General features: G+C 38.8%; 2 protein-coding genes across 8 annotated transcripts; both read left to right on the top strand.

Annotated features, from left to right (window-relative positions):
- On the top strand, nt 1-27,499 carry LOC108036401 (protein kinase C, brain isozyme). Of its 7 annotated transcripts, none has more exons than XM_050887137.1 (15): nt 1-142; nt 1,917-2,328; nt 4,244-4,270; nt 7,899-7,930; nt 8,004-8,083; nt 9,325-9,439; nt 23,099-23,227; nt 23,895-24,051; nt 24,113-24,461; nt 24,567-24,740; nt 24,798-24,889; nt 24,950-25,151; nt 25,213-25,401; nt 25,458-25,598; nt 25,668-27,499. In XM_050887137.1, exons 2-15 carry the CDS (start codon nt 2,129-2,131, stop codon nt 25,818-25,820), a joined length of 2,040 nt encoding a protein of 679 aa, XP_050743094.1. In that variant the 5' UTR covers nt 1-142; nt 1,917-2,128; the 3' UTR covers nt 25,821-27,499. The 7 variants fall into 7 exon arrangements, with proteins under 7 accessions (XP_050743094.1, XP_016968014.1, XP_016968009.1 ...); XM_017112520.3 differs by having other exon boundaries at nt 10-79; XM_050887138.1 differs by having other exon boundaries at nt 26-138.
- Nucleotides 19,936-21,737, top strand: LOC108036405 (uncharacterized). The gene is made up of 6 exons (XM_050887140.1): nt 19,936-20,075; nt 20,129-20,613; nt 20,668-21,006; nt 21,063-21,112; nt 21,355-21,518; nt 21,578-21,737. The coding sequence occupies exons 1-2, from the start codon at nt 19,970-19,972 to the stop codon at nt 20,230-20,232; spliced, it is 210 nt and encodes a 69-aa protein (XP_050743097.1). The 5' UTR covers nt 19,936-19,969; the 3' UTR covers nt 20,233-20,613; nt 20,668-21,006; nt 21,063-21,112; nt 21,355-21,518; nt 21,578-21,737.
- Nucleotides 27,500-27,727: the final 228 nt, after the last annotated feature.

Here is a 27,727-nt window from a genome sequence, read left to right as displayed (position 1 = left end):
GAACGCGTTTGTGACTCGAGCGAAGCGCACGTGCCGGGAAAAACGATACGAACTCGCTGAGCCAAGGGGCCAGAGTAGGGTAAAGCTGGGGAAAAACTGCCCCTACATTTTCCAGCAACAACAGCAACAACATCGAGTGTGTGTGAGTGCGTGAAAAGGAAATCTTGTGTAACCCGCAGGCAGAGAGAGTGGGAAAGAGAGAGGGCCACAGCTGGGAAATTCACCACAGGCCACGGACTTGGATTTTCCGCTTGTGTGAAAACCTATTCGCACGCTCACTACGTTTCGGTTCGCCACCAAAGGCAGTTGCTCCTCAGATTTTCCCGTTCCGTGGGTGAAGTGCAGTGTATAGCCCAAAAGACCAATCTCAAAAGTCATCGGTGGCAAAGTAAACAAAATAAACGGTGGCACAAGTGCTTGAAACTATAAGTTTTACTACCAAATACTGGGCTTTATCAACCGAAGGGAATTCCAATAATAAACCTGGAAAAGCGGTCGTAACTATTACAGCCTTGATGGCTAAAAAAGTGGCCTAAAAAGCGGAAAAGCGAAAAAAGAGAAGCCAAGTGACACGGAAATGATAGTAACTGTTGCATTTCGCCCGCGAACTGAATAGTAGGGGGAGTTACCAGTTAGAGCAACACAGAGCTTCAGTCGATTCCTTTGTGGATTTGTGTTTGCGATTCCGCCTTCTGATTGTGGCTTCGATCAATGTGAACACTGTGGATTTTGTATGCCTGGGCAGGGTAGCAAAAGGGTTGTTTTAACCATTAAAACTTTATGTTAAAGTGGTAGAAAATATATAAACTTAAAAAATAAAGGTTTACTTAGGTTTATTAAAACACTCTTCATTACCTTAAACGTAGCCATCAGCTTAAAGGGAAAAGTTTTATGGCAATTTCTTGGTACTTGAATATTTATTTCACAAATTTATGGCATCCCAAAAATTAAAAAAAAAAATGTATTCCTAAATTGCGGCTAAGCTGTGTTTTTTAAATATATCCAATCATATTATAAATAATATGTATTATTTGTAGTCCAATAATATTTGAAGTGTCATAAGGCCTTTAAGTAAAGAACACACTTCGTATGTGTGATTTATTTGATGGACAGGGGTCAAAAGTAAAAGGTTTAAAATTCCCATTCAAAATGTACCCGTTTGAGAGGTAGCTACAAAATGAAAAAAAAATATAAAATAACAGATTACCAAAACATAGCTCAAAGCTGCTTCACAGATGAATTTTTATATAGATCACGGGAAAAAATTTGATATTCAGCGGGCAAACGAGGAATGCAATCTAATATTTATGGCGGCGATGCGAATTGAAAAATAAATATAGGGTGTAGCCCGAACCGAGTCCCGAATTGGCCCACCTGCACAGGTGAGAGCAGTGGCCAGCAAGAACGTGTCTGTTGGCGAAGCACACAAAAATTGGCGTTGCAAAAATTTCAATAAAGCTGAAAAACAAAAGCAAGACATTGAAATAAAAATTATTTCGTTTGCACTTCGCTTTTTTATTTGCACGCGCGCTCACTCTTGGCCCCCTTTTTGCGTCTCTCACTCGACGACAAGCTGGGGGAAAATTATATTATTTGCAAGTTATTATTTAGCTGTGGCTCTGCCCGCCCCCTCAACCCCTTCCCAAAATTCTTTTGTACAATCAACCGTCGGCGCATTAAAATTAATGCTAATTATGAGCTTGTTTGCCCGTCTCCCGGTGACATTTGCTTGAGTTTTTGTTTAATTGCTGCGCTTGTTATGGGAAAATCAATTGAAATCGATGCGGGACGCGAGTGAAAAATAATTAAATAAACGGCCGAACGTGCGGCCAGTGATTAATAAAATTATGCAAATTGCCCTCGAGTCGCAGTCGAGTCCAGTCCCGTTTTTTCATCGTTATTTCGTATGATTATAGATGGCATTTAGGGCCTAATAAAAACACGACGCCGAGAACTAAAACTGAAAATCAATAAACACAAAGCCAGCGCGAAGTACGTAACAAGCCAAATGCGGCAACAACAAGTGAGCAAGTTAAAGAACCTTTGCGATTTGTAAACGCTGCGAAATAGCCGCCGAGCGAGGAAAAAACCAGCTGAAAAGAACATTTAATACAGCGAAGAGGTCACAATGTCAGAGGGCAGCGACAACAACGGGGATGCCCAGCAGCAGGGGGCCGAGGGCGAGGCGGTGGGCGAGAACAAAATGAAGTCCCGCCTCCGCAAGGGAGCGCTCAAGAAGAAGAACGTCTTCAATGTCAAGGATCACTGCTTCATCGCCCGGTTCTTCAAGCAGCCCACGTTCTGCTCCCACTGCAAGGACTTCATCTGGTGAGTTCCCAGTTCCCTAGCATGTAGCATGTAGCATCCCAAGCATCTCAGGCCTCTTGAGGTACACTGGGCAACACAAAAAAGGAATCATACCCCCTGTATCGTTCCTCTGGCTTAAACCGCGTTTTGATACTACAGCTACTTAAAGATTTTGAGTGAAACTTTATTTTTAAGAATATAATAATATTTCAAGATTCAAAATGCATTCTCTATAGGGAGAGAAAGGAAATGTTGCTAGGGTGGTGCCTCAATAACTTATATATTTTCCAAAATTTAGAAAACAAAAAAAGATGAATTAAAAAAAAAATTGTTGGGTGTACTCGCAATAATTCTAAAAAAAAAATATAGGATGCAGCCAATATTTACTTAAAATTTCAGTTTCTTGATAAATAAATGTTTTTTAATACAGAAATGTTATAGGATACTGTCAATAATTTCTTAAAATATTTACCCTGTTATGATATCTAACTTCAAGCTAACTAGAGGAGCACCAAATGAGGTCTGCCCCGTTTTAATGACTACTTTCAGAATTTGAAAACCAAACTGTGATTACACTTCAATGTTGCCTATAAATGTTGCCCAGTGTTATAGAGCCCCCTCCCCCGAGAACCACCCACATACACCCATGCAAAGCCATCCCCCCACCCTTCGACGGCACTTGTGGGTCTACCAAGCATGGCCAGCAATGCGTCCACATAACATCAGTGGCGGGAATCGATAAATGTATATTGACAAGGCGAAAGAACTGAGCAACAATGGCTGAATAACGCAAATAAAGAGCCACATGGCAACAAAAACAAAGCACCCACAACGGGGGCTGGCCAAATCCAATTTTTAGATAAATAACGAATTAAGCTTGTGGTCAGCAATGTGCATGGCACTCTTGAGGTACTTTGCTCGGCCGGGCACTACATTTAATAAGAGATTTTCGCTGTAGGAAACATCCACAAGGACGTAGCCACAAATAGGCAATCTGTTTTAAGTGCATGCATTTATTAATTCATGTTTTCGTTCAACAACAGGATTAAGTTGGTTTTCTTTGCTTTTACTAAAATTATTATTTAGATTGCATGGCCAGCAGTAGAAATCATAAGCAAGGAAACCTGAAGTGATAATATTAAGAAATTCTTCTTGAAACTAAAAGCAAATTAATAACAGCTCTCAAAACTGAAGAAGTATTTTAAATCAACTTTATATAGGCTAAACCAGAAACTCTTTTAAACAAGATTCATAAAAACCCTTATCCATAATTTGTATTTCCTAAAGATTGTTGCAACTTTTACTTAATGATTTACGGTTGTACAATTCAGCAAAATGAAAGGGGATGAAAAGAAATCAAAGTTATATTTTCTAAAAATATTAAAAACAAGAAATACCTTACAAATTCCAATACTAGGATTATTTTCAAGCCCTGCAATTTTATAAGTTACTTTAAATAAAATAGAAAAACATTTTTATATTTAAAAATGCTTCCAAAAAGGTTGAAACTTAAGTAAACAGCAATCACTGTGCCTTCGAGTCAAGTTATTCCCCTGAAAGACGTGTTGTTTTAGCTGTTCCCAGAGTTCAAGCCGAAGCTACAACAAACGAGCAGGAACAAAAGCCAACCTGTGCGATATTTAATTTAGGTAAGGCTTCCGAAATCTGTCTTAATCCATTGTAGCTGCCTAAGCAAAAACAAACAGAGGAGCTGGGTAAAAAACACTGAAATTATGCGGGGGTAACCTGTTTACCTTTGGCCATCCTGGCAGCCGAGTCCCAGAATTCGCTTCCTGGCCTGCCAACATCCCCGTGGATTATAAATCAATTTCATGCGCATTAAATTCCCCCTCGAAAAACCCCATCTGTGCTCCTCCACCGTTGACGAAAACACATTTGTTGACATGAGTTTTGAACAGAATTTTGGTTTTTGCAGCGGTTATCAGTCGGGATATGCATGGATGTAGGTATTCCAAAAGGATCTACTTCACCCCCCATTCGTTGCGTAATGCTAGTGATTTGGAAAACGTAGTAGAATTGCGTCCATTGAATTTTCGCTCAAAGAAAGTGGAAGTGTGTCGTGTGGTGCCGAACAAATTAATTAATTCGCCACTTAATATTCATAGTCAGAGTTGCCCTCCAACCACAGACACTTTGACGAGCCGTTCCAGGGATATTAATTCATATTTAATAAACAAACACACTCTGTCGCCCCGCAAAGTGTCATGAGGCCGCAGCGTTGCGATGACAATTTAAAGCCAGCGTCTAATTAATGGATATGGAAGTCGCTCGCACAAAACGAAGCCAATTTATTAAGCCTGTCTTGTGACTCTCGTCAGCGCTCTGGGCTCTTTGGCTAATTGTCGGCCAAGACAGCTTGGCCATAATTAAATTAATTGCTGTTTAAAATGCGAAACCAGCCGCCAGCATCATCGATCTGTGCCCATAAACCTGGCGGGGTCCCAAACCGAAATGTTGGCCACCCCAACGCCCAAAAAAGCAACAGCTACCAAATCGCCGTTCGCTGTTTTGCCGGCACTGCATCATTATTACACGTAATTAACGCGCTTTGACAGCAATACCAGCAAATAGGCTAAGTGCCACGCCTACGGCCGCAAACGCCTCGCTTTTTTTGGCAGGGGGCTGCAGCTAATTAGCAACTCCAGCCACTGTTTCACTTGGTTTCGACTTTTAATTAATAGTGCGGGGCCTTTGGGGGCTCGCACACAAGGCCCAGTGTTGCAAAGAGGCGTTGCAGGCACGTATCCGAGCCCCTGGGGCAGGGGGGGCTGGGCGGTTCCGGGGGGTGGCTCTGTGGCTGGTGCGGCAGAGCTGCGGCAGCAAAGTGTCACCCGCCTTCTTTTGCGGGCAGCAGGTGAAACATTTGCCGTGTTTACGGCACGTCATTTGCATAATAGCGCGGAAACCGAAAAGGTCACGATGGAAATTCCAGATAGAACCACGAAATACCCTGAACATATCAATTTGCATATTGCTGGGGATAAGAGTGGGATTAAATAAAAGTTCGCTGATTTTGAAGCACATTTAGAACACATTCTGGGTAATTTATCTCGCAAATATAAGTTAATAAAGTACACTGATGGAAAATTGGAAATTGGAAAAAATATGGAAATTCAAAATTTAATAATCAAAAAAATATATATATTTTTTTGTAATTGCTCAAAAAATATAAGTCATATCCTATTTATTTATCCCTATTTAATCCTAGGATGAACTTTTAAAATCTGGTAATATAGGTAGAGAATATTATAACCTAGTTATTTGTCAATATACTTTAAAGAGCTTAAAAAATTAAATTTTTTAAATTATTAAATTTTGTATTAATATCTAAATGTGTAATCTTTAAATGAATCAAAATATTAACTATATATTAATAAAATATATAAAAAACACAGTAAAAAATATTACAAATATTTATGAAATTGATGGGTTTTTTCTAGTGCATGAATTTGTTAAATTTACCACAGAATATTTAAATAACTTTTTTAACTTTTACTAACTTAACTTATTTTTTGTATCGAAAAGCTAAAATTTTTTTTTTATTATAAGAGAAATAAAAGGAATAATTTTTAATAAAGATTACAAAAAGAACCCTAGTTTTTGAGCATTTCGTTTGCATTAATTCTTTCAACCGAAAAATAATATTTTAATTAGAAAAATCTACCATTTATATTGATAAATGCTTGAATAAATGTTTTTCCAGCCATTCAGGGCATTCCCTCTTTTTGTTTGATTAATTAATTTAAATTGCAAACATTCTTAACCCCTCCATCCCTTTGTTGCATTTTTTCGCGTTGTTGGAAAATATGCGCTTAATTAAAAATTGAAATGCATAAAAAAGCTGCCGTGAATCGTAGTATGACTGCAGGCGCGGGAAAATTGCTTTTTCCCATCATTTGATGGGCAAACAAAGGCGGGGGAAAAGCGCGAGGGAACTGAAAACAGCGAAAAGCCAGAAACAGACAACCTGGCCAGACAAAAGAATTAAAATTTAATGGAAAATGCGGGCCGTGTGGCGGGGGCAGGGAAAAGAATTATGAAACGAGCCACAATTTCGCACTCGTTAGCAGCGATAACAAATCGCCGATTTGTGTGAATTGTCCAAGTGGTTACGACCTAATCGGATCAACTTTACTTGGCTTAACAGACCGAACTTTAACCGGGTTTCGGGTCCGTTCGTGCTGAAACTTATTCAACTGCAGTTGCAAAAGTTGGCCAAACAGTTTCCAGCGCCTCAACTTGCTCCTTTTATAATTTATATATATATACTACAGGGCTATATGCGTTTTCCCACCGTGCATGTGAATAATTTGCCTTGTCCCAAATTGCAGCCCGGACTGGACACCGTCGGGTTAGGGGTTGGGGCTGGCAAAGCGGTTTGTGGTCAAGTCATTTATGGTCGGGGGCCGGGACACGGCTGGGAGCGGTCTCGAAAGCCCCGGCCTCTTGGCCCTACAACAGGTCGTGGCCATTAACTGGTGGGCTGGAATAGGTCTCTGAATGGCTTTAAGTTCTCAATTCAAACAGGCATATGGTCAGGAAAGTTCTGATGGCTTGAATTATAAATTATGTAAAATATTTGTAAGTGGACTTGACTTAACATATTAATGGCAATAGGACATATAAACTCTTCTGGAGCAAAACACCTAAATATTATTAAAAACAAACTTATTTTTATACCTGTTTATATCAGATACCTAACGGTGTTTAATTATTAAGTATACATTTTTTTTTAGCAGTTTTGATTTGATTTTTCTTGTTTAAAATCGAAACCTAATTTGTAATTCAGCTTTTTGTGAAAATATTTATGGAATATAATATACCATGTAATTAACCGAAGAAGACAAGTGCGTTTTTAGATTCCGTTTACCTAATTGTATATTTAAAAAATCATTGAAAGAGTGTTATTTCCAATTCATTTAAGTAAACATCAGAATAAAGGCTTTCTAACATAGTTTTCTTTCTTAGATATATATTATTGTGAGTATCTTTAAGTTTGATTGTATTTTTTGGTATTCTTACTTACGTTTGTGGTAGATATATCTTACAAAAAGACGTAGTCATAGTAATTCTTTATTCCAAAGATTGTATATGTTAAGGTATGACTGTAAAATAGTTAAATTTATTTCGTAGAGAAACGTGAAAAGAGTAGTCAAGATAGAATCAGTATGTATTTAACTAGTAGACTAAATATAATATCATATTTAATGAACATTGAAAAAATTGGTTTGATCACCACTGCTAAAACGTTTCCTGATGTCATATCTATCTTCACTTAAATTATTGTGTAACATTTGAAAGTTCATTTAGATTAGTTTCTTTGAAAGCAAAGCAAACCATTTGACATTTAAGCAGGCCCTAGCTGTGACATTCTATGAATTCCCTGAACCATTTTTATATTGATTAATTTTAAACGGGCCATGGGGCTGCCGAGCGATTGGACCCCCTTCGCGTAGCCTATTGATTAATGGTGAATTAAATATTTATTCTAATTGATGTAATGCCAGTAATGTAATAGCTCTGCGAACTCAAATTGACTCATTTCCCTTGGCTTCGCTGTTTTTTTGCAGGGGCTTCGGAAAGCAAGGATTTCAGTGCCAAGGTAAGAGATCCCCTCGAGAGCCTCGAGACCTTTGAGAACTTCGACCTGCAAATAACCCTTTCTCCGCCCGCAGTCTGCTCCTACGTGGTGCACAAGCGGTGCCACGAGTATGTCACCTTCATCTGCCCGGGCAAGGATAAAGGCATCGATTCGGTAAGTGCGCACCAACACATATGCTAAACAGGATGAATATGTACGAGGATATATGTGCCACTGTGTGTGTGCAGGATAAGGCACCCGACTGCATTTCCATGTGCGAGAGGCGGCGGAGTGGGGACTTATTTGCATTGCTTTTAGTCTTTGTGGGCTCTGTCAAATTAAACTGTCATTTGGATTTTCGGTTATGCCGGGCTCGGTCCATCCGTCCATCCGTCTGTCCGTCCGTCCGTTCCGAAAGTCCCAGCTGTCATGTCCTCTCGTCCCGACTCGCCTGTCAACTTTGCTTTGCCAGCTAAGCAGGCTCGGGCTAAAAATGCGAGCTTTCCTTTGCTGCTGGGTTATGGAAAATGTCATTGGGATTTTTCCGCATACAGCTAGCTCTCTACACTGTATATTTATTCAGGCGAACCGCAGCACCAAAAGAAACGAGGACATTTTATGCTTTTATTATAGTTTATGACAGCTAGTGTTGGGAAGTTCATAAATAACTAGCTGCCCTCTTTAGAATAACAATGCTTTACCCAATACTAGCAACGTTATTTAGTTATTACCCAACACTAGTAACAGTATTTTTAAACGCGGTTCTTTTCTGCTTATTATGATCATAATTTATAGGAATTTATAGAAAATATTAAATGCGTCTTTCTAAAAAATTTTAAATAGTAACTCCTAACGAGTTTTTCTCGGGACTTAAATACTAATAAGAATTTTCTTTCCGTGTCTTTCTGAACATAAAAAGAAAAATGTTGTTCGGGAGAGACGGCAAAATATGGCAGGAATATATAGAGAAAAGAGTCTCAGATGGATTGGGTTTTAGGGCAGGACAGCTATAAAATAAAGTAGTTTTTTCCGAGCTTAAATTTCAGTCCCCAGTCAGTCAGTTTGCCAAGCTACGCACATGGAAAATGTAGGAAAAATATTATAGTTCAAAAGCAGTTGCAAACTTACACTGAACTTATGTAGAGTTTGTCATTTGTTATGTTTTCAGTGCGAAAGTTTTAACGCGAATATGTTAATTTGTCATTGTGCTCTGTTGATTTACCATGAACAAAATTTGTACTTTGTATTCTTTTCCATGTGTGCATCCACCAAAATCAAACCAAAACTCAATTCGCTGTCCAACTCACGCTGTCACGAAACCACGCACCAAAAAATAAATAAAAACACAACAAAACCAAATGAATTCGCAATCGAAATTGAAAATGTCGCAACCACAAAAAAATAATCAAATAAAGGACTCACCAAAAACTCAACACAATTTCGAGCCATTCACATACGCAGGACCCACGTTCTGCGATCATTGTGGTTCCCTGCTGTATGGCATTTACCACCAGGGTCTCAAATGCTCAGGTAACCCCCAACCCCCTAAGCTAGAACCCCTTTTCTAACCCCAATAAGTGTTCTTCCCCTCCGGCTTCTATCTTCTATCTCAACCACAAAAGTTTTCGCTTCTCTCTTTCACTTAACTTTTAATCCTTTTCTGAAACTCCGAAAAAACCGAAAAATAAACCCGACTGACTGTGTAAATAATGGTGATAATGTGTGTGTGCTGGTGTATCTGTATCTGTGTCGGAATTAAATTTTAAACGCAATTTGGCCTGGTCAACAACAGGGAAAAGTTTCCTTTGCAGGCCCTAAAAGTTAATTATTTAAATTGTTTAACCTACAAGCATACAGATAGGTACTGTATATATGTGTAAGCAGGCCGCACCTTTGTAAATATGTCGATACACCCGGGCAAGGGCTGCCTTTTTCGTATATGTATGCATTGTTTGCTTGCCCTTCACTTTCCCGCAACCGAACCGTACCGAAAGTTTTTCTCTCTGTGCCCCGTGCAACCCACTTTTCCACCCACTTTTCCCAGCTCCCCCTCCCCCCTCTGCCAACCAATTCATTTGCATAATTATGCACATGCCAGGGATACTCCGAGGACTCCAGTGGACGGGGAATGGGCCCAACTTAGTTGCCAAACAATGCTCGTCATTTGTTTGGACATTTTTGTGCAGCTGCCGTGCGATATAAATATGATTTTAATGTCTTTTTGGGCCCACTAGCAAATTGCGGAAGTGCCACAGATAAAAAGTTTGCCAGGTCCTGCCTCGAGGTTGCAGCACTTGTGGCGCACACAAGCGCTCTAAATTCCTTATCCCCAAACATTTTGTTGTGCTTTATGTGTTTATATAATATTATGAAAGCATTTTCGGCTACATTACAAACCAAGAACAAGTAAAATGAAAAAAAATGAGTATAATTTTTGGTCTATATTTCTAAATATTCAAAATAAATAAATACCTATTATACACTCCTAATTCAGAAATTATTTTAATTGTCAAAAGTTATTATAATTTTGTAGAGCTTTATTGACTTATGAAAAAACCCTTTTGAATCCTATTCTTTTATATTCAATTTAAATTTTTTAAATATGGCAGTTTAATTTAAAATATAAAAATTAAACAAATTTAGGTGATTTAAGAATTATAAACTTTAATTTTATTTTAAAACATCTTTACTATTTCAAATAAGTAATTATAATTCACATTATATTTTATATTTCTCACACGGATTTAAATATTTAAAAATTAAGTCTTGAAATTTTAGATGTTTTGTATTAAATTAATTTTTACTAGCACATTTTCTTCGGTGTACTCTTTAATTACCTTTTTTGACTGAAGGAAGGTGTTACCCATTAAGTAGTTTCTGAAGCATTGTTCCCACCTCCTTTTTGAGGAAACTGTAACTACTCTAGGATGTTCACCATGTGGTTCGTCAGTCTCCAGATCTGGCAATTAATTCACAGCCATGGCAACTGGCTTAATTAGAACGAGCCAGAAGTAAACACCTAACGCAGAGGCAATAAAAGAGCGTTCTGCGAATTGGAAATTCGAATGTCAATTCAAGTGCGATGCCAGGGCCATGGCAACCCCGACTTTCGTCCTCGGGAAAATGCCTCGCCAACCAACCCCAATTGTGGCTTTTCCCCCCGTCTTTGTGTGTGTGTGAAATACAATCTGGCCTAATAACCTTAGATGTTACCTTTGTCAGTTCCTTTGGCTCCTTATTGCATCAAATCGGATCAAATTTATTGCGACAGGTGTAGGCAAATCAATTTTTGCCAAAGCTTTGCTCCTCACACCTGATCAGAATCGATTGGGATTTCTGGAAACTCGTTGGTAATTTGTACTCGAGGCGGAAATTGAAAACAAATGCAGTTGGGCTCATAAAAAGCCATCATATGGCCGTCGGATCGCCCGCCGATATGACCACATTTGGGAACCCCTGCCCCGCTGGTCTTATCTACGCTGTCTGAATAAATGACATGGCAATTTGTATTTGCCAGCGTTTCCCACCACCCCATTTGTTATCGGGCATCAGTTGTTAATATGCTGGCAGTTATAGTACATATATATGCTGCCGCTTTATATACCAAAAATTACATTCAATGGAGTAATGGAGGCTGCCATGCCATCGCCTCCCATACCATCAGATCCCATCCCACCCAGCTAGATGATGATGATAGCGATATGGAAAAGTGGGGCGGCGCGATTTCCCGATGGCGGGGCACAAATTTGTTAGGTGACAGCGAGCGACGCCAGGAATGCTGTGATAAATTCACGCTGCAAATATTTTTTACAAATTTCTGCGCTGGCACGTGGCAAATAAGTAGGCGTCAAATGGGGGCGTGTTAGCCAAATGAAATTCTAGCTGTGCGCGTGAGTGTGCGGCGGCCGAGAGATTTATTGGGAAACGTCTGACACAGGGTGTTTGTTTACGATGCTTTCATGTGGCTGATACTGCGATATAATGATAAGAATAAAGCACATTTCATATAGTCAGACTTCAGTGGCTGGGACTTTTATGTTGGGTGTCAGTCAAGTATATACAAATATCATTTAAATTGGGTCACAAAAGGCCTCTTTCAATGATCTAAATCTTTATAAACGGTACTAAAATCAATCAAAGATATATATTCTTTAATTTTAAATTTTATTTTATTTTATTTGTTACAAAATATTCAATGTTTTCCACTTTTATAAGCATTTATTAATAATAATAATCATTATTTGGGAGTAAAAATCAGTATAGTTATTGATTTCATCGCGAATATATGCCGATAATGTCACGAAAAGCGCGATTAGGTTCCTGATTAATGTAAAAAAATCTTGATGTTTGCTTATCTTTTAAGTAACCTTTACCTTATTCAAAAATTTCATTTGGTTATATATATGGTTCCTAAAAACATAGATATTTGAATTTGGATACGAAATAACCTTCCTGAGAGCTTTAAAAGTTCCACTGTATAACCACAATTTCGGAGTGTGGAGGCCCTCGATTCGAGTGTCGGCACCTGTGGCTATTCAGGGTCCCTCAAAGGCGAGTCCAATTGGAGGCCGCGTACACACACGTGTTTACCCCAATGCGATTGCATTTTATCCAAACAAATCCGCCCAGCTCCACCCACCCTCGCGGCCTTGAGCATGCCCGCCAAAGTATGCAACAACTTTTTTCGTTGCTGCCAAGGTCCTTCGTGTGTGTGTGAGAGCCCCTGTCTGAGTGTGCGAGTGTGTTTGCTTTCCGCTGGTGTTTGTCTTTTGGTAGCAAAAGGATATTAATGGCTGAGCAGCTGTTGAACCTTGGCAGAGACAAACAACAAATGGCTGGGCCCCCAAAAAAATGGAGGGAAGACGAGTATACAGCGGATGCTCATGCTGGCGCATAATGCTATCAAATGTCCTTGCCTGGGGCACCACCCACCCACACACCCACCCACCGCAAACTGACACAACAATCGAGGGCGGAATACTACACCCACGAAAAAACGAGAAATAACCTTAAAGTTTCCACCCAATGTCACGTGTGAGAAAGATTTTGTTGGTGCGAGTGTAAGAGCTCCTTGAGGAGGATTAGGCAGCATTTGTCTTTGTGCGCAACCTTCGCTTGTGTTCTACTGTGAAGCATATATGTATATATTTCCGTGTATATACCCACTCATCACACTGCCACCATAGCCCGCTCACATTTTCATTTGATTTCGCTGTTTGTGACATGTGACGGCCAACTTGCAACTCAATTAACGTCGCGTTTATTTCATTAGCACGAAAGCAAAACTGCAGAAGTGGAAGGCAGCTGCATCAAAAACCCCCAAAGAGGGTGGCATTTGGGGTAAATTGCTTTCGAAAGCGCCTCTTGAAGTCTTTAATTTTTAAAGGTTCTGCTAAGGCATTTTATCACTTCCATCCGTCCAAAAATAACTTTATTAAAATATTATATCTAATGATCTTAATAAATTAATATTAATAATTAAAAAAATGTCTCATATAAAATATTCTCGTAAAAGCTATATTTCGCGGTTAATTTGAGAACCTTTTAACTTGATCTAACTTCGAGAAAAAAGCATTTTATTTTAAGTGATTTATTTCTTTTAAATATTACTTTTTTTATAAATAATTAATTTTTGACTAAGTTTTATTTTATGAACCAATTCATTTTGATTCAAGCTTATTGAGAACATTTTCTGCTCAAAAAATATCGTCAAGTTACTAAGAACATTTTAAGCCTAACCTAAAATTCAGAATTCTCTTGAAAAATTATTTTGCGTATCAAGAGTACTTTGTAAAACCCACATATAAGCCAAACTAAAAATATTGAAGAGCAAAATTTAAGCCATACCGTATTAGCCCATTGTTTACTTCAAATATCATCATGTGATCCTCAATAAATCATTTCCAGTAGCACCATCCGTTGCCCATTTCGTGCGTCCCTAATGTCATGTTCCTTTGTAGTACCCCTTGTGTTGATTTGCATTTTCACCCGAGTACATAGCTATTACGAACACCTATTCCCATGCCCTGCGTTAATTTTCCATTAGTTTTCTCTTCCAACTCGACTTCCAAACCGAAATCGAAACCGGGCAGGCGCATCAAATGCCCCACAAGTGGCAGAATGTCACCTTCCTGTCGCCGACGTTCTGCGACCATTGTGGCTCTCTGTTGCACGGCATCACGCACAAGGGTCTCAAGTGTCGAGGTAAAGTCCCCTAAAGTACCCCAAGCCTTCAGTCCTATATAGCACATAGCCCCCCAGCGCGTCGCCGAAAGTGTCCCAACTCATTTGCATTTTTGGTGGCGTTGCCGCAGAGTTTTTAGATTGTTGCAATTTACAATTAGCAGCGCTTTGTTTTCCGCTCAAGTGTGCACTTGTCTTTGTGTTTGAGTTTGTGTTTGCCAGGGTGTGGATGTGTGTATCTGTGTGTTTGCTGGTGGCTGAGTGTTGTGCACACTTGGGCGAATTGCTTGTTGTTGCTTTTGTCACTGCCGCTGACAAGTTTTCCGCCAGCTTTTCCTATCCCGCTTTTCCCCCTTTTAATTTTGCCTCGCTGCCTGCAGTTGCCTTTATTTTCTTTTCATTTTTCGTTGACATTCTTAAAAACTTGTTAATTTCCACGTTATTGCAAGTGCATGTCAAGTTTGCCAAGGCACTTAATAAATGTTCACTAATTTTAAAGGGTCAACAACAATATACTTAGGGATTTGTAGATCCCATGCTTAGCGTTTCCATTTAGCGTAGAAATTTCCGCGTCATTTGGGGTTATTAAGGTATATGTGGGGGATATTTGGCCTTCTTGGCCCACAAATAAATTAATTACGCGCCATTGACCAAAACAAATACACACAAAGGCCACCTGGCCCGAAACGAATGCAAATGGGTGGGGTCACGGGGCGGAAGTCCCTGGAAAGGGAGCCTTCTATTGTTGCTTAAGATTGTATTGTTCCGGCTCCCCAATAGTGTCATTAAGGTTAAATGGTAAGGAAATTTTTCTAAGTATTTATGGCACAAAAGTGCTTCAGGTTTTGTGGTAACTAAATTTGATACAATTACAATGTCTGTTACACCGTCATATTACACAATCTTAATAAAAGAAGAGGTGTCATAATATTCTCTTTAAATCAAAAATACTTTTTAGAAACAATTAATACTCAAAATAAAAGTTTTCAAAAATAATGTGAACTACTAACGTTATCGTTTTTTACTAGCCAGTGCATCTAGACTTTAGGAATTCAATTGCTTTTCTAAAGCGAATTTTTTATTTTGTGTATCTATTCATTAATAAATAACAATACACACTTTGTATGTTATTAGGTTATTTGGGGAAATTATCCAACATGGCTCAAACATATTATACAATTATTACTAGCTAATTACCCCTTGGCAAATGGATTGTATAAAATCCTCTAGAAAAGTCAGCTAAGGCTTACTTACCCATTCACCGCAAGGATAGGACATAGTTCCGAATGTAGGCCGAAGGAAAAGTGCTGGAAAAGGTAGTTTTTCGAGTTCGTCTTAAGTTTTGACCGAGACGCCCACTCATAAATCATCGTTTGGAAAAAAATTCTTAAAAAGTCAGTAACTTACACATTCAGTGCCAATTTTGTTTAAAAAAGTTGCATAGTTATTGGCGCAATTAAAAACCCATGAGGCGACATTTGCTCTGTACTGAGATCTAGTTTTTAAAGCTGGAAAGTTTTCTCAAGTCAATTTTCTTAGTAATGTTTAATACGTCAAAAGTTGAGGAATCCAAAATTCCTACATTTTTGGATGTTGTTATATTAGGCTTCAATTTTGAAGTCATTTTATAACTTTTACCTCAAAGTTTATTTTCTGTGTAATTTCGCACGAGCATATTATTTAGAAATCGGAAAACAATTATGTTAATCCAAACCTTGTCCAAAGCTTTTAGCTAGCAACGACCTTGGCAAATGCATTTTCTACATCACTTAGTATAAAGTCCCCTGAAAAAGTCAACAGAGGCTTACTTTACCATTCATCTCTGGGATGATCAGCTACTTAAAGGTCCTCCTGTTGGCAGTTCTGCTGATCATCAGCATTGAGTCCGGCTGGTCTCAATATCCTCCCTATAGAAGTCAGTAAAGCGACAGTAAATCGTGGATTGCTCATAGTTATTTGAACATTTTCCAGAATGCGCCAATGGCAGAGGTTACTGTGCATCGGCACGGGCCCCTTGCAGAGAGATAGCTCCTCGTTATGAATGTAGACCAAGGGAAAAGTGTTGCAGCAGGTAGTTCCTCCACTTTATATCATAAATCATTGTTTGGAAAAACATTCTTTAAAGCGGGAGTACCTGACAAAATATTTGCCAATTTTGTTTAATAAAGTTGCGTGGTTTTCGGCGCACTTGAAAAAAAATGAAGGGATTTTTGTTCTGTGCTGAGTTTCAGTTCTCGAAGCTGGATAATTTCATTGAGAAATCCTAATTTCTTACATGTTTTGAGGGTGTTCTTCAAATAGCCTTTTAAGTTTTTGGAAAAGCTCTGTAAACCCTGTAAACTAAATTTCATTCATCTAACTTCTTACTTTTCTGTGTATTTTGGCACGAGCATATTATAAGGGAATTAGAAAACAATTATGTTAGCCCAATTACCAGAATGCGCCAATGGTGATGGACTTTGTGCGCCAGCAAGCGTCCGTTGCAGTGAGATAGGAAAACGTTCTGAGTGTAGTGCAAAAGAAAAGTGCTGCAAGAGATAGTTACTCCAGTTCGCTTTAAAAGTATCACCTTTCATTCGATTTAAATTAATCACATAAAAGGTTTTACAATAACAGCTATCTTAATATTAATATTATTTATAAATGTTTTTTTTTAACCAGACCAATTTATTAAGAATAGGTCGTAATATAAAAGCCACCATTACAAGTTTTTTGAAACAGTTGACCATAATGTCCAGCTTCTTTTGGGTCGTTCTAATGACAGTTCTCCTGACTTCGATCGCCAGTCCTGGGAGAAGGCAGCGGCAAAGAAGGACTCTTACAGCACGTTCGTATAATAGAATTTCTTACTAAATGTTATCCAAGACTGACATAGTCGCATCCATACTTAAGGATGCGGATCAGGATGGTGTTTGCCTGTGACCTACCACTGTCATCGGATAACGACTAAATGTTGGGATCCAAGGACAAAGTGTTGCTTATGGAGCGAGCTCGAGGGTAATAAACTGCTCTAAGCTCTATTTGTTGAAATTGAGGATCCGGGATTTAAACCCTTTCATTTACTGCTTAGGAGACAAATTATATGAGATGTTGTCTCAAAAAATAAAAATAAACATGCTTTCCTAAATACTGAACTTTTTTAAGGATTTTATTATGTGTTAAAAAGTCTTGGCAGCAAGACAGATGCTGTTCAGTGATGTGCTAAATAGATTAGCCTGGGTTTCAGGTTTTTAAAAACCACAGTTACAGCAATTCAGTGCCAGACTAATCGATTTAGCCTAGCTCTTAATATAAAACGGCCAAGAAAAACACGAAGTCAAGTAGTAACAATCATGATCGGCTTCCCGTGGGTCCTTTTGCTGGCAACTCTCTTCGCTGCTGCCTTTAGTCCTGGCTTTGGCGATCGACCAAGAAGGACTATCGGTTCAAGTACGTACACTGAGTCTTCTTGTTGCTATACCCCACTCCAAACTGACATTGTCCTTTCAATAAACCAGGATGCGGAGAAGGATGGTGTGTTACTAGGACTAATCCTTGTAATAATACTTTTGACTACTGTTCAAACCGTAATGAAAAGTGCTGCCTGTTCCCTGGATGGACCACATTCCAGGGTAGTTAGGGTTGCGTATGTCCTATAACCGGGACTTAAACTTGTCAAAATATGTTTGATTATTATCTGTTTAAACAGAAATAAAGAATATTTCATGTTCCTGGATGCGCCTGGGCTTATAATTTTCAAAAACCATTACTTAAGCGTTTCGATTAGCAGTGCTCTCGATCCCTAATGTCGTTCTTGATGAGTTGAAAAGTCAATAATCAAGGTATTTGCTAAGCCTTATTTAGAATAGAGTGGTTTTGAGTAATGCGCCAAATGGATTAGACTGGGTCTTAATGCCATATTCATTTCCTGGTTTAAAACCCTCAGCCACCCAGACCAATCGATTAAGCTAAGCTCTTAATATAAGGCCCCTCGGAATGTCTTAAACTTGTAGTTACAATTATGGCCCGCTACTTTTGGGTTTTTTTCCTGGCCGCTCTGCTGTCTGCAACATTTAAGACTGCATATGGGGATCTGAAACAAAGAACTCTTGGCGAACGTACGTAGAGAACATCTTCATCTTTAGTATATATTTGTACAACACACATTTTTTAATAATTTAGGATGCAGACATGGATGGTGTGTCACTAGGAATAACCCTTGTGCAAATACTGGGGCATATTGCTCAAACCCACGTGAAAAGTGCTGCAGATTTCCTGGATTTAGACCAGGGCGTTAATAATGCCGTGTAACTACGATAAACAGCTGTTATAATATATTTGATTCTTCTTTATGTTGAAATAAAAACCTTCTTGACTTTGTCAAATTTATCGACCCAAGGAACCATTTCTAACCCAATTTCAATTTTAGATTTTAAAAGATCTAAATTGTGCCTTTCGGCACTTTGTACCTTTTATGGTTCCCGAGTTAAGCAAATAATTTCTTGGGTTTAAACGTAATTTTGTTGTTCAATACTCAAATGTCTTTGAAGATTTCGGATGTGGCAAAATAAACGTGACCATAGAAAAAAGATCAAACTAACCTTGGCACCGTGCTGAAAGCCAATTTGAGCGCAGTAAAATGTAATTGTCACGGCACTGAATATAAAAGTACCCGAAACAAGTCAGTCAGTTAAAAATCTTAAGAAAATTTCTAGAAGATGATCGGGTACCTGAAGATATTCCTGGTGGCAGCTCTTCTGTCTCTGATGCTTGATCCTACCTACGGACAAACTAGTTAGTAGAAACACTCACTAGGATAATGTAACCTAATCTAAAATTCCTTTCAAAATTTTAGAGTGTGGCTTTAGAGGCTTTTGTGCAAAGATCCCCAAGTGCCTAGCGGTAGCAGGAGTTTGCCCAGCTGGACAAAAATGTTGTATCGAAAAGAAAGAAAAATCTTAAGAATTTTAAATTTTTCACTCATGAGAATGAACAGAAACGCATGAAGAACTTTAGTTTCTTCAGAAATAGAATTTATTTTTTACTGACAAATAGTGACAACAGTTTTATTAATTAACACGTGTACCACATAAACCATCTCTCAAATACCCTTTGCCAACGAATAGTGTATTGTAATTCATCAGATGGCTCCATTTAGGGAAAAATATAATAAGATTATGGAATGAATTCTTAAATTCTATCTTGTGTTCCAAAGATCTTCGTGTCTCGTAATTATTTGCACTCTTTTTATTGATAGCCTGAACTTGCCACAAGTTTAGCTATAATTTTATCGAGACACGGTCAAAATGGATTGTCTATGCCACCAAGTATTTAACTCTTGAAAAACTAAAAAAATGCAAAGATCTAGAAGTACTTCGTTAAGATGATGAGCTACTTGAAAGTTTAGTTTTTAGTTTAGCTTTCCTGATCCTGATGTTCAATATCAGCTACGGAAAGCGTAAGTGTCTATAATTCAACATTAGGAATCTGCGATATGGTACGATTAACAGTTCAGGATGCGGAGGATATGGATATTGTGTCCCACAGTACTACGTATGCCAGCCGATGAATGGCTTCTGTAGCCTTATTGAAAAATGTTGCAGGAAACCTAGAGCAGGAAACAATTGGGATAAATGAAGATTCCCGTCCAAAACCAAACAGTTCCCCCATCAAAATGTAATTTCATGTCAGATATATACAAAACCTCATGAAAATATATATAGAGGGGATTTTTCACCAGGAATAAGTGGTTGGCCACATCCTGATTAGGCGGTTGTCGTCTTGAAAATAATTGATTTAAAATTGTAACACATAATTAAATAAATAATAAATATAGTTTGTGATATTAGTAATTTCATGGTAGTCCGAGCAAATTTTTTAAGCTTTTAAGAAAGCAAAATGCAATCATTTACACCGTTGCTATCGATAAGGATGGATGTCCTTTTGAAGACCTTCCTTTTGGTATCTTTGCTGTCTATGATATGCTCCAGCGCAAGTGAACGCCGTGAGTGTTATATACCTTTTTCTTAAGGAGTCCTGCTTAAATAGTATTTTTAGATGGCTTACCGCCATGTACGAGAGCCGGACGCTGCTATACCGTCAATAGACCTTTTGGACATTTTAGACAGACGAGGTGTGTCCCCTGCTCAATGCACGGATAAATTGTGAACATTTAGATAAAAAAGAAAAAGCCATAAGGTAATATCTGCGATCTTAGGTTTGTAAATATTATTTATATTAAAAAATGGTTGGACCTTACAAATATAGGTGCTTATTTTTTTAATTACGGAATAGAATAGTAGTTTTTTTAAATTCTTTTTCTTGGTGGACCACCAAATTGCTAGAAAAAATAAGGTCACGCATTAAAATTGAGTGCTTTTCACAAAATTTCGTTATGCATTTTAGAGCAAAGCACTTTTGCAAGCTTCTGAATTTATCAATTCAGTTTTTTGTCTTAGCCGAGATGGTGAAGTTTTTAATATTTTCTACGATGATTTTCCTAATCGGTTTTCTTAGTATTTGTTTTTCCTATCACTATAAACGTGAGTAAAATTCTTAAAAATTATAAGATAATCAAAAATTATTGCAAATTTAAGGATGTGGATATGGAATTTGCGTGCCATCGGATGTCAAATGTAGTTCTCCTACGTCTTCGATTTTCTGTAGTAAACTACAAAAATGTTGCTTTCTGGGACTATCGAAAAGGTCCAAACGGAAGAGAAAACACTGAACTTTCGTCGTATTATTTATTTTTAACTTTTTTGTACACATTTCAACTGAAACGAATCAATTTCGAATGGTGTAATTTGAATATAAGAAATACAAGGACGTCTTGAAATCAGTTTCATTTTCCACGATGACGACCCAACTGAGTTTCTTTTTGGTCTTAGTTCTTTTCGCTATTCTTAACTATGGTGAAGGCTTTCGCCTAAAACGTTCGTATATTAGTTTTCCTAAAAAACATTGTATTGCTAATAAATTTATTTTAAAGGTTGTGACGATGGGCTTTGTTTACCAAAATACGTTTCATGCAAGAAAAAGGTAAGCACGGAAACTGAAATTTGTAAGAAAAATGAAAGATGCTGTAATAATACCTAGGGCGAAAAGAAGAGAAATGTGTCTACCATTTTATTTATAAACAAAAATTTGCGTTGTGGCCGCCAAAGGGGTTTCTCTACATGCATTTTACTACCTTCAACGAATATAAAAATGTCGATGGCCTTTAAAAAGATTGGCATTAAAAACATATTTTAGCTTTGAACTATGCCTTAATCCAATTTAAGCCCAGGGAAATGAAATGGTCACGGCCCTGAGTATAAATGAAAGCGAAACAAGTCAGTCTGCCAAAGTTTTTCTGCAAATTAAACGAAGATGATCGGGGTTTTGAAGGTCTTCCTGATAGCCGCGCTCCTGTCTCTGATCCTTGATCCTACCTATGGAAAAACTCGTTAGTAGAACACCCGCCAGAATTCTGTGATACCTCTATAAGTCTTGCCAATATTTTAGGATGCGGTGATAAAGGCTTGTGTAGACAGATCTTCAGTCTGTGTCCGTTGATATCAGGAAAATGCCCAGGTGTACAAAAATGTTGTCGTGTAAAAAATGTAGTACAATCTTTAAATTTATTGTAGTAGGAAGGAATAAAACGGATTATAAAATGTAGAAATGGCTTAAATTTTATTTGCTGTTCAAAATATATATTTTTACTGTTGATGCGTCAACCTTTTTAAGTTGATTTTTTAATCAACCATGGTTGTTCGAAACATTTTACAGTAGTATAACAATTTCACGGTACTCTTTGCCAGAATATATATTATGTCTCCACACATTTAAATGGCAAGAAGTTTTAATGTTAAAAAAAATATTAATTTTTTCAAAACCAGTACAGAGGAGTTGGAGTCTCTACTGAATTCATATTTGTTAGAATAAGGCACATTTTCCTGGCCGATGGCAAGGTGGTAACTTTGTTTTACAATTAATTGCAAAGTTCCGAAGCAAACATATTTGAAATTCGGCATGTAAAACTTTTTACTGATCCAAAAACTGCAAACAAAAATCCACTTGATGTAGACGAAAATACCATAAGCAAACAGCAGGCGAACTCAAAAACTTATGAATGCCGGGGTACAACACGAAATGGGGCCCACATTATGAATACACACAACCAAATGTTTTTTTTGCGCCACGCCAAAGGAAACCCTTTTTTTGTGCCTTTGTGTACATATTTTTGCACATTCTGTGCTGACCAACATGCCACAGGGCCGCCCCGCAAAACGTATCTTAAATATCACGCATACGCAGGGGGAGCCGGACATTACGTATACGCAACGTGCGCTCGAGTGAAATTAAGACCTGGCCAAGGGTGGCGGGTGGTAACCGAAAGTAATTTTACACTTCAGCAAAGCGGAATGTTGCCAACAGAAAAGAGCCCCAAAAGGAAAAGTCGTGGAAAGCGGATATGTGAGAGGAAACTGAGGCAATCGGCAAAAACAGGATGCTGCCCATTGATGCCCCCTGATGGCCGATGATGATGGCAAAGTGCTTTAATTGAAAACAAAACGTATTTCAGCAAAATGAATAGCAATTCGATTTTAGCGAATAATTTCCAATCGAACGCTTGCCACTTGTCAGAGTCAGCAGAAGCAACAGTTTGTCAATTTCCGTTGGCAGTGAGTTGGGAGAAAACAAGTCCCCCAGATGGGGCCGTTGGGTGAAGGAAAATTGGCTTGGGTTTTTTTTACTGATTGCTTTTGCCAGAGGGCAGACTTATCGGCTGAATATCCGCAGGTAAACTTTAGTTTCCAACGACCTGCAAGGTAAGTACCTCACTTAGTTGTGTGTGCGAGACTGTACTTTTGTGCGTGAGCGTGTGCGTGCGTGTATGCTTTGTTCCACCTCAACATCCAACTTCATGCCTTCTATAAATCCCACTAACCGAACTCTATTAGCAAAACCCTTACTCCTTTGCCTCACAACACAGTCCTGGAGAGAGATTCAAGGATTTTAAACATTTTTCCATTCCCCCAGCATGTGACATGAACGTGCATGCCCGCTGCAAGGAGAACGTGCCCAGTCTTTGTGGATGCGATCACACCGAGCGGCGGGGCCGCATTTATCTGGAGATCAATGTCAAGGAGAATCTGCTAACTGTCCAGAGTAAGTGGCCCCCAAAGCCGGGGGAATACAAATTTAAGCCGCTTAAGCATTGTTACCAATTATGGCCCAATGGTCTAAGTTTTTTATTTCGTTTCTGCGCCCGCTTTGGGGCAAAGTGGGCAAAAAGTTTACAGAATATGAGTGAGGGCAAGTGAAAAATTATATATATTATGCCCCGGGAAGCCGCAAAGTTTCCCAAGCAACGCGCTTAAAATGTTACATCTTCTCCACAGTCTTCGGGCCTTTGTGTTTCTCGGCTGCTCTGCGTTCCGTTTCGTTTGGTTTCCTGTTGGGGAAAAGCTTTGCGGCCGAATGTTGCAAGTCCTTTGGGCTCCTGGGAAAATTGCTTACGATTTGCATTAATTCATTATGCGCGCTTAAGGAAATTCCCCGTATTCGTTCTCCTTCGTTAGCCGCAAATGCCACATAATGAATACCAAACTAGAATGCAGTTGCAGAACAAAGCGGTGGGGGGGATGGATGCCTGGATGGATGGACGGGTGTCCTCCAGGACACAATGCTTTGTTCGTGCCCAGGAGCATATTTCACGTAATTTCCGTAGCTGCCTTTGTGCGGCCGGAGTTTTCACTCAACCGGGAGGGGTCCTAATTGACTGCTTATGCCACTAAGGTTTGCACTACCCACATTCCATTGTGCTGTCTTTCAGTCAAGGAGGGCCGCAATCTCATACCCATGGACCCCAACGGGCTCAGCGATCCCTATGTGAAGGTGAAGCTCATTCCGGATGACAAGGATCAGTCGAAGAAGAAGACTCGCACCATCAAGGCTTGCCTGAATCCCGTCTGGAACGAGACACTCAGCTAGTAAGTGCTCTTAAAATAATAATAATAAACATTATACTTATATTGTCACAACTATTATTAGTGATCTGAAACCCGAGGACAAGGATCGACGCATCCTGATCGAGGTCTGGGACTGGGATCGCACCTCGCGCAATGACTTCATGGGCGCTTTGTCCTTCGGCATCTCGGAGATCATCAAGAACCCCACCAACGGTTGGTTCAAGCTGCTCACCCAGGACGAGGGCGAGTACTACAATGTGCCATGTGCGGATGACGAGCAGGATCTGCTGAAGCTCAAGCAGAAGCCATCGCAGAAGAAGCCAATGGTAATGCGCAGCGATACGAACACGCATACGTCCTCCAAGAAGGACATGATCCGGGCCACGGACTTTAATTTCATCAAGGTTCTGGGCAAAGGATCGTTTGGCAAGGTGCGTAAATAAAGAAATAATTGCCACCTTGACATATTTCTAGTATATGGTTGTTATTTATTTATTTATAAATAATTTTCATTTTTTATTTGATCTTAACTCTAGGTTTTGCTAGCTGAGCGCAAAGGCAGCGAGGAGTTGTACGCCATTAAGATACTCAAAAAGGATGTGATCATCCAGGACGACGACGTGGAGTGCACCATGATAGAAAAGCGAGTTCTGGCGCTGGGTGAGAAGCCCCCATTCCTGGTACAATTGCACTCCTGCTTTCAGACAATGGTGGGTATCCAAAATAAGGGGGTATCCAGAATAAGATAAAAAACACTTCCTCTTCAGGACCGATTGTTCTTTGTGATGGAGTATGTGAATGGAGGCGATTTGATGTTCCAAATCCAGCAGTTTGGCAAGTTCAAGGAGCCAGTGGCTGTGTGAGTGTCCTTGAAAGTCCACCATCGATTCCCTTTAGTAATTTTCCCCTCTTTCAATAGATTCTATGCCGCTGAAATAGCTGCAGGACTTTTCTTCCTACATACCAAGGGTATACTGTATCGAGACCTGAAGCTGGATAATGTTCTCTTGGATGCCGATGGACATGTGAAGATTGCGGACTTTGGCATGTGCAAGGAGAATATAGTGGGCGACAAGACCACAAAGACCTTCTGTGGAACCCCAGACTATATAGCTCCCGAGGTGGGTTTTACAAGAAATGTATAGGTAACCAAATGACTATGTAAATTGACCATTTCTTCAGATAATTCTTTATCAACCCTATGGCAAATCGGTGGACTGGTGGGCCTATGGCGTGCTGCTGTACGAAATGCTGGTGGGTCAGCCACCCTTTGATGGCGAGGATGAGGAGGAGCTGTTTGCCGCCATAACTGATCATAATGTGTCCTATCCGAAAAGCCTGAGCAAGGAGGCCAAAGAGGCCTGCAAGGGCGTAAGCTACTACCGAATCCATGGATGATAAACTATTAAAAATAAAATATTTTCTAGTTCCTAACCAAGCAGCCAAATAAGCGACTGGGTTGTGGTTCCTCTGGCGAGGAGGATGTGCGTCTGCATCCATTTTTCAGACGCATCGATTGGGAGAAGATAGAAAATCGCGAGGTGCAGCCACCTTTCAAGCCGAAGATTGTAAGTAGATATTGTATTTATATATCGAAACCTTATCGTACCCTTTATAATATTATTTTTGCCACACAGAAACACCGCAAGGATGTGTCCAACTTTGACAAGCAGTTCACATCAGAGAAAACAGACTTGACGCCAACGGACAAGGTGTTCATGATGAACCTGGATCAGTCGGAATTCGTTGGCTTCTCCTACATGAATCCCGAATACGTCTTCAGCCCTTAGACATAGATCCCGTCTAGTTTCCATGCTGCGAGTTGTGTCCCCTGAGTCTATTTTGATATTGATTACTAAAAAGACATCTTGTTACTCTCTGTTAAGTTTTCTGTTTTGCCCTTCGACCCTTATGTGTATCTATATTTATTGAATTGTTAAGTTTTAAGTTAATTTTAAGTGCTAGAAACTGTGAAACAGAGCTTTAGTTGTGGAACATTCGAATACCGTTCAAGGGCACGTCCCCACCTCAAGCCAAAAGAAAAGAAAGCAATAAAATTGAACATTTGAAGGACTTGATAGCCTATCACCTTCGTAGAACTTTCATCGATTCTGTCCGATTTCAAAACCATTTTTCAAAAACATACACATTTCGGCAAGCTATAAGCATTTGCATTCTCCATTTGGAAGTTAACTTTTTAGACAACATCTGAGTGTTTTTCGTAGCCAATTAATCGATTTTAATAGTAAATACAGTGGGAAGGCACCCAGAATTTCCTCGATAGAGCGAGGATGTGAGAGAACTAGGAGTTTTGGGCCAGGTTCAAACGTCATTCGATTGTAATGCTAGCCCCGGCATTATAATCAAATCGAAAACGCGTTTAGGTGAGTTCGCCAACGAGGGAGAAATCAAGCGGAGAACAACTTAGGTTGCCATAATATTCAAAACATAAGCAGAAATATCATAGAGTATGTGTTTTTTAAATTCCAATAATATATCGATGTGCGTGTAAATTGATTTTACGATTTATTTAAAAGCATTGCAAACACACGTATATATAGCGCGTCTATATATATGGCTGGCATAGAGTCTCAATGTACCATAACTAACAAATTGCATAGCAATAAGTTAAGCCTAGACGATACTTAACACTTAAACACTTAAACTGTAAAACTAAAGCTAAAGCTAAAACTAAAACTGTTTGCTCCTCACCGAGGGATAACTACGTTAGATCGTTCTTGAGTTGGAAACTTTAGTACCTTCGCAGGAATATAGCTACTAACACTACTGTTTAACTATGGGAAAAGACAATCTACTATAAGCGTGTAAATCTATAGACATCGTATATAGCCTAGACCCATTTCCAAATTAGCGCCATCCGAGCTAAGCTTTTGTGCCTCTCGTAGCTAACTTTCTCTCATAGAAGAAACCTTAACAGAATTCATGCCAAACGAGGCTATACGTATTTATAGGGAAATTACAATATATTATTACGAGTATATGTGTATGTCTGTCGACGGGGAATTGTAGCCAAGCTAAACGCATAGGGCACAGCAGAGTAATTAAATCAGAATTAACAATTAACAAGAATTGGAAATGCTTGAAAGTAGTTTGAACTAGTACATTCGATGCATAATACACTTGAATACTTATAAACTTGAATAGTAAAATTGTGTAACTCCGAACTTGAAGCATTTAAAACGTTTAATTTAACTCTCCAATTTGAAATCAAAACGTAATCTAAGCCAACAAGGTAGATCAAAAAGCTATACTCAATCCGAAGTGACGATGGATGAGCTCGATTCACAACCACGATGAGTAGCACTTAACATTCGATCCGAGGGATACAGAAATTTGCTCGTACTTTTAAATTAAATGTAAAGCATAACTAACATATATCAAATAGATGTATATGTGTGTCTGAATTACTTTAATGACTTTTATGGCAAATAAATGAAGGAAGCGAAAACACTTTTCAAGTCTGTTCAAATATTGAGAATATTACAATTTGAAGAAAATTAATTTTTATTATCAAACTATATACATATTGAAAGTAGGACTTAAACTGCATACAGTTTTATTTAGAGTCAACACTTTTACAAACATATTTATGTAATTTTGATGATTTTCATGGTCATTTTTTAAACCAAAGTCTCATGCGTATGTATTTTAATTGCATATTAAATTAGTACAAAAC

The sequence above is a fragment of the Drosophila biarmipes genome, chromosome 2R (genome assembly GCF_025231255.1).
Source record: "Drosophila biarmipes strain raj3 chromosome 2R, RU_DBia_V1.1, whole genome shotgun sequence".
Classification (NCBI taxonomy): domain Eukaryota; kingdom Metazoa; phylum Arthropoda; class Insecta; order Diptera; family Drosophilidae; genus Drosophila; species Drosophila biarmipes.
Note: the sequence above shows the minus strand (reverse complement) of the source record. Positions and strands in the feature narration are given on the sequence as shown.

Bases quoted from the DNA above. Each gene is read 5' to 3' on its own strand.
- LOC108036401 (XM_050887137.1), top strand. From the start codon at position 2,129: ATGTCAGAGGGCAGCGACAACAACGGGGATGCCCAGCAGCAGGGGGCC. The intron at 24,462-24,566 runs GTGCGTAAATAA...TCTTAACTCTAG, and splicing joins GCAAAGGATCGTTTGGCAAG to GTTTTGCTAGCTGAGCGCAA. The intron at 25,599-25,667 runs GTAAGTAGATAT...TTTGCCACACAG, and splicing joins CACCTTTCAAGCCGAAGATT to AAACACCGCAAGGATGTGTC.
- LOC108036405 (XM_050887140.1), top strand. From the start codon at position 19,970: ATGCAATCATTTACACCGTTGCTATCGATAAGGATGGATGTCCTTTTG. The intron at 20,076-20,128 runs GTGAGTGTTATA...TAGTATTTTTAG, and splicing joins CTCCAGCGCAAGTGAACGCC to ATGGCTTACCGCCATGTACG.